Source organism: Beta vulgaris, chromosome 2 (genome assembly GCF_026745355.1).
Source record: "Beta vulgaris subsp. vulgaris cultivar EL10 chromosome 2, EL10.2, whole genome shotgun sequence".
Classification (NCBI taxonomy): domain Eukaryota; kingdom Viridiplantae; phylum Streptophyta; class Magnoliopsida; order Caryophyllales; family Amaranthaceae; genus Beta; species Beta vulgaris.
Window position 1 is genome coordinate 9,846,845 of NC_079203.1, and position 12,093 is coordinate 9,858,937.

The window sequence follows — 12,093 nt, forward strand, 5'->3', positions numbered from 1 at the left end:
CCGACCCAAGTTATTCCGAAAGCCGATTTCTTCCGACCCAAGTCATTCCGAAAGCCGATTTGGACCGACTTCACCTTATTCCATTCCGACCCAAATTCACCCAACCCAGATACCGGCCGACCCAGTTTCACCCGACCCAATTCCGACCCAGTTTCGAGATCCCCTCACCCAGTTTCACCCGACCCAAGTTCACCCGACCCACCCAGTTCCGACCCATGACACAGTGTCACCCATATTATTCCGACCCAAATCATTCCGACCCAGCTTGGGTCAACCCAAACCCAGCCAGTGACCCAGATTGACACCTCTAATTGAAAGTATATATTGATATGATTCTAAAAAGGCTCCACTTGAGTCATGACTATATTTTTCACGGTAAATGATGGAAAGATAGTGTGTAAATAGTATAAAAATTCATATTTGCAATATAAGATAATAAGAATAATAGAGGAAGTACAGTTCATTATATCTCTATATTTCGCACAAACAACATTGTCTTATAGGAAGGTAAAAACTTCGACGGGAGCACAACGTTTCCCTCAAGAAAAAGAAAAGAAAAACAAATTCCAAAAGTGGAAGAGCCAAGTAAGGGTGTGTTTTCATCACCTGATTTTTGTTAAGCATTGTGAATTTATTGAAAATTATTGAAACTTATTTTGTAACTTATTAGAACGTATGTGTCACTTATTTTTTCCTCAAACTTATAATTCTAAGTGAAGTGAAGAGTGGTATAATTATATCTCCGCAAGGTGATATATATGTTTTTCCATAGTTGGGTAGGGATTATCTGTTATCATTCAGATGATGCTGCTGCTTGAAGTAGTCCATTTCTGATCTGTGTTGCAACATCACCCACAGCACCAGGTCCGTGTGGGATAAACACAGCTGATGACTTGGAAGCTGCACCGATTTCCTTCATGGTGTCAAAGTACTGCGTAATGAGGATCATGTTCATAACATCCCTAGCACTTGTCCCATGAACGTTCCCTGAAAAGCCCAGTACACTGTCTCTTAGACCATCTACGATTGCCTGTCGCTGCCTTGCGACACCCACCCCAGAAAGGTACTTGGACTCCGCCTCTCCTTCCGCCTTTTTGATCTGTATGATCTTCTCTGTCTCGGCCTTATCATTTGCTGCTACCCTGTTTCTTGCAGCTGAAAAAGTTGAAGCCGTTACCAGACATTCAAAATGCAATTGCTAGTAATCAAAGGCACTGAAATGGAAGTGATCTTACCAGCATTAATCTCATTCATAGCTCGCTTCACACGTTCATCAGGATCGATATCAACAATCAGTGTTTGAACGATCTCATATCCAAAATGACACATTGCCTGAAGAAAATTCTCAGTTTTTAACATGAATATCTGACCAAGATACAAGGGTTTGAACTTTTTTTGAAGTATATATGCAGTTGAACTACCACATAGATTAATTCACCTTTTCGAGTCCATCAGCAACCGATTTGGCGATTTCACTCTTCTGCTCAAACACATCATCCACATTTAGCCTTGGAACAGTGCCTCTGATAACTGTAAAAAAATCAGAAACTGTTAGAGACATACAAGCTTCCTTTAGCTTTTGAAGCTAGACACTGCTTTGTTCTATTTTCAATAGTTATATTCACCATCAAAAACATAGGCCTGAATTTGGGAACGAGAATTGCTGAGCATGTAGAATGCATCATTTGCCTTCTCAGGAATGGCTCGGTATTGAATGGACGCAACCACATTGACAAACACATTGTCCTACGAAGACAAGCAGATCTTCCTTTAGTACTATCATTGTCATTATTCACTAACTCACAAGGGAAAAGCTAAGAAAACTGACCTTGGTCTTGGCCTCACAGCGTATATCCAACTGCTGTACACGAAGACTGAGCTCGCCTGCTATCCGACGACCAATAAACCAAGGGACACAATGGCACCCTGGCTGCAGCACGTCACTATATTTTCCGAACTTCTCCTTAATAGCAACTGTGGATTGGTCAACTTGAATGCAACCTAACAGGTTCCCCATTGTTGTTGCTATGTAATTCTCCTAATTAAAGGTTACAACCACATGAAAAGTCTTACAAGTAAAAGTGTACAAGAAGTTGGTGGCTCTATTGCATTGAGAGCAAAGCACAATATGTATATACACAAGAGAGACAAATCTTACAAGATCCCACGTAATATTTTTTTTGATATATAACCATATAAACTTTAATGAACAAAGGAAGTACAATTTGTTTTAGTTAAAGTACAGGAAAATATGAAAATGCACGCGATAAATCATCTAACTTCTTTTTGTTGAAATTAATTTACTTATGCAAAACTTCACTACTTCTGCTTAAATAATTCATTTTAACTTATTTTTGTCAAATTAACTTCTATTTTGTTGAAACTTATTTTAATTAGTGAAGAACGAGCACGACTCCCTAAACCCAAAAAAAAAAGTATATTCTAAAATGAAGCCAATCAAAAAAAAAAAATTAGCAATCCATCATATTAGATGAAAAGAGAAAGATAAGTGGTGACAATGTGGGTGATGAATGATCAAGAGTTGAAGACACAGAGAGTTAGTACCTTCCAATTGCAAAGATTTGCAGCAGTGTGGCTTCCTTATTTAGCCTTTCTAAATGTAAGTAAGTATTATTTTTGTTGTCACTTGTCAGTTGCATTTTTTCTCCGTATTACTACTACTTTTTATAGTAAGTTGCTTAGGAGTATAATCTCGGACAAGGCTACAAACTTATTTTCAACGAAAATTCTAGGAAATTGCCAAATTGGGATCTTTTGGCTTTGCATGAGCACGTAATTTCTCTGGACTTTATATGGAGCGGAGTATATCACTTTGGATTGACATTAAACTTTTAGTGAGTTCACATTTTCACAACGGTTAAGAACAATTTCTAAAATTGAACGAGTTATTAGGTCTGGATTATATCTTGGGTAAGAAAAAATTTCATTTATTAACATAATACTTTATGATAATAACACTTATAATAAATACAACTTAGTCGAGTGGTTAAGACTTTAGTATATGTACTTGAGGTCTCGGGATCAAATTTTTTTATTGTACATGGATTACATGACCTAAAACTTCCTAGGAAAAGCGCCAAAACAAATAGAGTATTAGTTTTGGATATTCCTAATAAAAGAAAATTCTAGGTTGAACTTGGATGGTAATCCCAAATTCCCAACCTAGAATATCCTTTGGATGTGTTCAAAATTTCAAATGATTTGTCTGTAGGTAATATGGTGGGTTCTAAACAATTGTGAGAAGTTGGTCTCTTCTTTGTCCGATAAGATAATGTTGGTCTTGAAACATTACAGACGAGAGCTTTGTCCAACAATAGGTCCTCCACTAATTTATGTGGCACATCAGAGAGTCGTAGAAGGGTGGGGTTGCACCTTGCAGTTCTATGTCGACGAAGGTCAGAATTCGATTGTAATAGCAGCTTTGTTTAGCTACTATCAGCTCAAGAACAACAGCAATTGATAAGAGAAAAGATAGAGATTAGACTAAAGAAAGAGACATAGAGAAGAGATAGAAATGTAGAGAAATGAGAAGTTTAGAATTGTATTAACTTCTGAATGAATCCTCAATTACAGTGTTAGAACCCAAGGTGACACTCAAGAAGGGGGGGTTGAATTGAGTGACGAAATTTGATCGATTTTCGCAAAACTTTTGTTATCGCACAGTGCCAGACACTGTGTGAAACGCTCGAAAATTTCTGTTTTGAGTTTTTGCGAAAATTAAAACTAAAAACTATATTAAATCAATACTCAAACTCAAGATATAACGTGGTTCAATCTCACCTCTGAGATCTATGTCCACAAGAAACAAAAACTCTTTTATTTCTTTAAATCCTAAAATATCAACCTCTTGATACAATAAGATTTCCCTCACTACTAACTCTAGTAGCGACCCCCAACACTTAACTCTAAGTGTTGACACTCTCTATAATGGTGAAATTACAGAAAGAAAACGACCCTCAATTGTGTGCTTCTTAGTCAAGCAATTTAGAGGACGATTACACTCGTATATTCGTTACTTGAATCTGACTCAAACAGTGCTATACTCTGTGCGAAGGAAATAGTTTTCAGCTCTTAATATCTCCGATTTTTCTCTCTGAAAACGTGAGATATAAAAGTGAATTATGAATCCCTTTTATAAGACTTGGTTTGGACGAAAATCCTTCAAAAATATCTTTATCTTTTAATCCTTAATTTAAGGGATAAAACTCTCTTTTTAGAAAAACAAACTTTATCTTTTTCTATCTTTATCTTTAATCTCAAAAAGATAAGTTTTTTCTTATTAGATTTTCTTTTCAACTAAAATTCTGTTTTTATCAAAAAATATTTTCCAAATCCTTTTTGAAAACCAAATTACGTTGTTTACTAAAATTCTTTTCTAAAACTCGTTTTCATAAATTTATTTTCATAAAACACGTTTATAAAAATATTTTTCTAAAACCACGTTTTTTTATAAAATTCTTTTTCTAAAACATTTTTTATGAAAATCTTTTATCTTATTTTATAAACTAATTTCCTTTTTATATAGACATATAATATTAATACAATTATTTATTTTCTTAACTCTAAGAAAATAATAATTATACTAATTTTATATTTCTATATTTAGCACATAGTATATCACCTAATTCAAGCCTATTACATTTTTACACAAAGTAACTATTCTAAAGGAACATATAAACTTGACTTCAATCTTGATTCTTCTTTTCTTCAAAGTCTTCATTTATTAATTCCTTTCTTCGTGCATCTGTTTCAACTGTTACATACTTTCATACTATAACATATTATATTAATTTTCATCATCAAAACATCATAACATATTACATGCACAACAAATTCCCCCTTTTTGATGATGACAAACTATGAATATAATATTGTTAGATAATGACTTGTTCCCCCTCAAAGTATGCATATGATATTCTCTGTTATTCCCCCTCAAAGTATGATGCATATTTTATTGTTATTCATTTACCCTTTATAACCTATCCATACATTGGATTAATAGCTTTCAAATCCCACTTGTTTCCACATGCTCATTTTTATATTCGATTCTCAAAGTAGCAATGAAATATCTTACTGTTATAAAGCATAATATTATATAGAGTCGGGTCACGGGGAGGTGGAGAGGGTGGTGGAGTCGGATCACGTGGAGGTGGAGAAGGCGGTGGAGTCGGGTCACGGGGAGGTGGAGAAGGCGGATCTGGTGACGGAGGAGGAGAAGAGGGGACTGGGGCGGCGGGTTTCTTGGGAGTCCGCCGGGTGGTTTTCCTCTTCACCATTGTTGATGGTGGAGAGTGAGTTCAGAGAATTTACAGGTGTTAGAGATTTTTGAAGTGGGTTAATGTGGGAAATGAAAAGGGTAGGAGGTTTTGGAGGGGAGAGGGAAAGACACGGGTTGGGAAGGGTTTTTTTTTTTTTTTTTGTTAATTTTTTTTTTTTTCGGCTGGGCGTGTGTTTTGGCTATGGAGAGTGGGGCTTGGAAATTTTTGTGGGTTAGGCATGTATTTGGCTTGGGTTAGGGAGTACATGAGATATGGCAGCCTATTTTTGAAAAAAAAATTTGAAAAACTTTTTAAAACAATGTTTTTGTATTTTATGCAAAGCAACATCTCAGTATTTTTTTTTTAAAAAAATGTTTGGTGACACTTATATGATTGTTTAGGGAATTGTCATGAGGCAACTTAGGTGTAGATTATCAGGACAGCATCAATAGCCTTTTTAGGAGTCTTGACTTATGATAAGAACCTTTCTAACTTAGTTTAGGTAAAATCTTTTGAGCTTAGTGAGACATGTAAAGGAGGTCAATGAAACATATAAAGCAGCTAAGTTCCAGAAATCAATCCCAAGGCTACTCTAAGTTTTTCAAATCTTTCACGAGCAAGTGGTTTAGTGAAAATATCAGCTATTTGGTCCTCAGTACAAATAAATTCAAGGGCTATGTTACCTTTCTCTACATGATCACGTAAGAAATGATATCTTATTTCTATATGCTTGTATGTACGTGAATGTTGAACAGGATTTTTAGAGATGTTTATAGCACTTGTATTATCACACATAATGGGCACATTATCAATCATAACTCCGAAATCTCGAAGTTGTTGTCTTACCCATAATACCTGTGCACAACAAGAAGCGGCGGCAACATATTCAGCTTCTGCAGTGGAGAAGCCACGAAATTTTGCTTTTTGGAAGCCCATGAATTAAGCAAGGACCAGGAAGGTGGCTGTTCCAGAGGTACTCTTTCTATCTACCAAAAATCCTGCATAATCTGCATCAGAAAAACCAATCAAGTCAAAATTTCCTCCTTTAGGATACCATAGATATAAGTTAGTAGTGCCTCTTAAATATCTAAGTATTCGTTTACAGCTTTGAGTGTGATTCCTTTGGCAGACTGAAATCTGGCACAGAGGCATACACTGTGCAGAATATCTGGTCGACTTGATGTCAAATAGAGAAGAGAGCCTATCATACCTCTGTAGATTGTTTCATCTACTTTCTTACCATTTTCGTCCATATCTAACTTAAGAGCAGTAGGTACAGGTGTAGGATAAGTTTTTGAGTCTTCCATACCATACTTCTTCAAAAGCTCCTTCACATATTTCTGTTGATGTATCATTATGCCATTATCCAGTTGCTTGATTTGTAGACCTAGGAAGAAACTTAATTCCCCCATCATAGACATTTCAAATTCACTTTTCATTAGTTCAGCAAAATAATGACATAATAATTCTGTAGTTGCCCCAAAAATAATATCATCAACATAAATTTGAACAACTAGTAATTCTTCCCCCTTACTTTTCAGAAACAATGTCCTATCTACTGAACCTCGTTTAAAGCCATTTTCCATTAAAAAGATAGATAAGCGTTCATACCAAGCTCTAGGAGCTTGCTTTAAACCGTAAAGTGCCTTATCCAATTTGTAAACATGATTAGGAAAGTTTTGATCAGTAAAGCCAGGAGGTTGTTCGACATACACTGTTTCCTTTAAGTACCCGTTTAAGAAGGCAGTTTTGACATCCATTTGAAAAAGTTTAATGTTTTTAAAAGCTGCAAAGGATATCAAAATTCGAATAGCTTCTAACGGGCCACAGGGGCAAAGGTCTCTCATAATCAATTCCCTCTTGTTGGTTAAACCTTGGCACACTAGTCTGGCTTTATTTCGAACAATCATCCCACTATCATCCAATTTGTTTCTAAAAACCCATTTTGTTCCAATACTGATTGATGAGTGGGACGAGGTTCTAAATGCCAAACTTCGTTTCTCTTGAATTGATTCACTCATCCTGCAGGCCAAAATCCAATCAGGGTCAGTCAATGCAATTTTATAATTAGTTGGTTCAATTTCAGATATAAAAGCATTGAAAGCACAAAAGTTATGAAGAGATGAGCGAGTTTGAACTCCCTTTGATATGTCTTAGGATATAGGTCAGTAGGTGTGATCCTTGATGTTTCCACTTCTTCGGAGTAAATTTCGTTCTGCGGCACAGTGCCATGCTCTGAGCGTCAGTTTTTCGCTTTGTACTTTCTTCAGCTTCTGTTGGTCTTCCAAACTTCTTCTCAGAGTTTCAGTTACTTCTTCTGCATTTTTTTATTCTTGTCGCAGTTGTTGATTTGTTCTTCAGACTGTGCCATGCTCTGAGCGTCAGAACTTGTTTCAGGTTGATTCTTATCATGCTGTTTGTCTCGTGACTCTCTAATCAGTCCAATAGAGAAGTCTTCGTCATCATCTACCTGCACATCTTGTAAGCTTTTATCAGATTCATCAAATATGACATGGACACTCTCCTCCATACGCATTGTTCTTTTGTTGTATACTTTATATGCTTTGCTATGAGGAGAGTAACCAATGAACACTGCTTCATCACTTCTTGGATCAAACTTACCCAAATTATCCTTGCCATTGTTGTGAACATAACAAGTACATCCAAAACATCTTAAGTGAGAGATATTTGGTTTCCTACCTTTGATGAGTTCATATGGAGTTTTATTCAAGATGGATCGTACTTTAGTTCTGTTATATATATAGCATGCAGTACTTACTGCCTCGGCCCAAAAATTCTAGGTAAGCCACTATGTAGAAGCATGGTTCGAGACATGTCTTCTAAAGTACGATTCATCCTTTCTACAACTCCATTCTGTTGTGGTGTTCTTGGTGCAGAGAAATTATGATCAATTCCATTGTCATTGCAAAATTTTTCGAAATCTGTATTTTCAAACTCAGTGCCATGATCAGTACGGACAGACAGCAATTTACAATTTGTTTGATTTTGAACTTTTCGAATATGAACAAGAAAAACATCAAATGTTTCATCTTTCCCACCAATGAATAATGTCCAAACAAATCTAGAGAAATCATCAACAAGTACCAACACATATTTGCTACCACCTCTACTCCTTACACGCATTGGGCCACAAAGATCCATGTGAATTAGTTCCAAGGGTTTAGAGGTGCTAACAAATGTCTTTGACTTAAAAGATGATCGAACATGTTTGCATCTAGCACATGCATTACAAATTGTTTCCCAATCAAAGTTTATGGATGGTAAACCATCTACTAAATCCATTTTTCTCAATTTGTTAAGCAGTCTAGAGCTAACATGTCCAAGTCTTTTATGCCAAAGTAGTGGATTATCTTGTAGGGCACTCATGCATGAAATTTTCTCATTAGGTAAGGTATCTAGACAGATTATAAAGACATTGTTTAATCTTTTACCTTCCAATATTACTTCCCTAGTTTTCATATTCAAGATTTGGCACAAATTTGCCTGGAATTCAACAACATTACCTTTATCACACAATTGTGATATACTTAACAAGTTGTGTTTCAGTCCATTTACCAACAAACATTCTCGATGGAGTGTGTTAGAGATTTGCCGACTTGCCTATTCCAATGATCTCTCCCTTTTTGTTGTCGCCAAATGTAACACACCCTCCATTGTGGGCTACTAGTGAGAGGAATGTTTTGTCACCAGTCATATGTCTTGAGCAACCACTGTCGAGATACCATAGGTTGCTTCCTCTCACGTTTACCTGCACAAGAATCACTTGTTAGTTTTAGGAACCCATACTTGCTTGGGTCCCTTTTTCTTACGTTGAGGTCTAGTATGTCTTCCTAACCCAGATTTGAGTAACATGTTTAATTTCTTAGCAATTCGATTTTTTTTCTTGTTGCAGTCGTCAATTAGATGACCATTGTTTCCACAAAAATTGCAAATTAGATATTCAGGAAGGCCACATATTTTCTCTTTCGGAAGTTCTCTCGTAGGTCCTTACACAGAGCCTGGCACTGTGCGGCTGATCAGTGTATCCTAATCCAGTTTTGTTCATGTTGTTTGTGGTGCTAGTTAAGTAGTTTAAAGCATTCATTCCGTTCGTCCATTTGTCATGCATCTTACGAGCAATGGAAAGTTGTGATTCTAAGAATTCAACTGAGGTATTTAGATCACTACTTCTTTTTCTGAAATCTCTAAGTCTCTTTTAACTTTTCAAGATCTTCTTTTAATTAGCATCACTAGGCAGCATTGAAGGAACAATACTAGATTCCTGTCTTGAATTTTTAAGTTCAGTCAATTCGTTATTTAGTGTTTCAATCTGTTTTCAAGACACGTTTTTTCAGTTTCACAAACAGTGGATGGCACTGTTCGATTTTTTATGTCATCAGCCAGGATTGTTTTTTCGTGTTTTAGTGTTTGTATCTCAATAGTCTTGCTCATCAATCCTTTTCAACAGTGTTTTATTTTCTTTCAATAAATCCTTTTACTCAACTCTAATCCAATCTTTAGCTTGGTCAAATTTTTTATTTCCTTTTTCATGATATCAAAATTATCATTCATGTTTTGACAATCATCAATTACATTACCAAGTAGAGTGACAAGTTGACTTTTTGAAAGAAGATGAAGTGAAGGTTTTAAAGCAGTTAGGCTTACCTCACTGTCTTCTACCTCTTCAAGAGGATTCGAACTTTTAGCCATTAAGCATAGATGTGAGTCGTCCTCGCACAGTGCCGTCTTCAGTGTTTTCTGTACAGCATTCAGACACAGTTTGGCCTCGTGGCACTGTCCACGCTCTGATCGTCGTCAGACTCCGAATCTCCCCAACTGCCGCAATCATGGCTTTCTTGAACTCTTTCCTCGACTGCTCTCGTTTTTCCTTAGGCTTTTCTTCATCCCACAGAGGGCATTCTTTAATCCTGTGATCATACTCACCACACTTGAAACAACCAGAGTTAGTAGCACTTTTCTTAGGGTTAGATGTAGTGCCTTTACCTTTGGAGTTTCCACTTCTCCTGAAGTTGTTACTCCTATTCTTTTTCAAAAATTTTGAAACTTTCTAGTTAGAAACGCTACTTCTTCATCACTATCACTATCATCCGTTTCTACTTCAGTTTTTAAGGCCAACCCTTTATTCTTTGGTTCACTTGATTTAGAGTCTAAAACAAGTTCATGAGTCATTAAAGAACCAATGAGTTGTTCTAGTGAAAGTTTTGTTAGATCCTTAGCCTCTTGAATAGCAGTTATTTTGGGAAGCCATTTATTAGTTAAACTTCTTAATACTTTTCTAACTAAATCTTCAGAAGAGTAAATTTTTCCTAAGGATCTTAGTTCATTAGTTATTAGTGTGAATCTGGTAAACATATCTTTAATAGATTCGTCCTTATTCATTGAGAACAATTCATATTGTTGGACCAATAAATCTATCCTAGACTGTTTTACCTCGTTTGTACCTTCATGGGCCAATTCCAGTGTGTCCCAGATTTCCTTAGCTGTAGTCCATGCCGAGATCCTTGAATATTCATCAGATCCAATTCCAGATTGGAGAATACTCATAGCTTTGTAATTCTTTTCGGCTTTTCCATAATCAACAGAATTGTACTGATCTTCTTCCTTGTCGATCAGCTTTCCTTCAGATCTTTGACTTGAATAGGTAGAGGTCCAGTCTTTATGATTCTCCAGCATTCAAAATCAGAACCTTGAATGTAGATCCTCATCCAGTCTTCCACCATCCATAATCCTTCCCGTTGAAAACAGGACACTTGGAATACCTGTCACGATAGTCATCTTGCGTGTTCATGATTTCTATTCTCTAGATGTGAGTCTTACGAGAATAGCCTGCTCTGATACCACTTGTTAGAACCCAAGGTGACACTCAAGAAGGGGGGGTTGAATTGAGTGACGAAATTTGATCGATTTTCGCAAAACTTTTGTTATCGCACAGTGCCAGACAGCGTGTGAAACGCTCGAAAATTTCTGTTTTGAGTTTTTGCGAAAATTAAAACTAAAAACTTATTAAATCAATACTCAAACTCAAGATATAACGTGGTTCAATCTCACCTCTGAGATCTACGTCCACAAGAAACAAAAACTCTTTTATTTCTTTAATCCTAAATATCAACCTCTTGATACAATAAGATTCCCTCACTACTAACTCTAGTAGCGACCCCAACACTTAACTCTAAGTGTTGACACTCTCTATAATGGTGAAATTACAGAAAGAAAACGACCTCATCTGTGCTTCTTAGTCAAGCAATTAGAGGACATTACACTCGTATATTCGTTACTTGAATCTGACTCAAACAGTGCTATACTCTGTGCGAAGGAAATAGTTTTCAGCTCTTAATATCTCCGATTTTTCTCTCTGAAAACGTGAGATATAAAAGTGAATTATGAATCCCTTTTATAAGACTTGGTTTGGACGAAAATCCTTCAAAAATATCTTTATCTTTTAATCCTTAATTTAAGGGATAAAACTCTCTTTTTAGAAAAACAAACTTTATCTTTTTCTATCTTTATCTTTAATCTCAAAAAGATAAGTTTTTTCTTATTAGATTTTCTTTTCAACTAAAATTCTGTTTTTATCAAAAAATATTTTCCAAATCCTTTTTGAAAACCAAATTACGTTGTTTACTAAAATTCTTTTCTAAAACTCGTTTTCATAAATTATTTTCATAAAACACGTTTATTAAAAATATTTTTCTAAAACCACGTTTTTTATAAAATTCTTTTTCTAAAACATTTTTTATGAAAATCTTTTATCTTATTTTATAAACTAATTTCCTTTTTATATAGACATATAATA

At 35.6% G+C, this 12,093-nt stretch overlaps 1 protein-coding gene across 1 annotated transcript; it reads right to left on the reverse strand.

The window, feature by feature from the left end:
* Window positions 1-398: 398 nt before the first annotated feature.
* On the reverse strand, window positions 399-2,683 carry LOC104884862 (hypersensitive-induced reaction 1 protein). The gene is made up of 6 exons (XM_010669565.3): window positions 2,566-2,683; window positions 1,829-2,038; window positions 1,626-1,746; window positions 1,439-1,530; window positions 1,236-1,332; window positions 399-1,155 (listed from the first exon to the last, which is right to left on the reverse strand). Exons 2-6 carry the CDS (start codon window positions 2,015-2,017, stop codon window positions 794-796), a joined length of 861 nt encoding a protein of 286 aa, XP_010667867.2. The 5' UTR covers window positions 2,018-2,038; window positions 2,566-2,683; the 3' UTR covers window positions 399-793.
* Window positions 2,684-12,093: the final 9,410 nt, after the last annotated feature.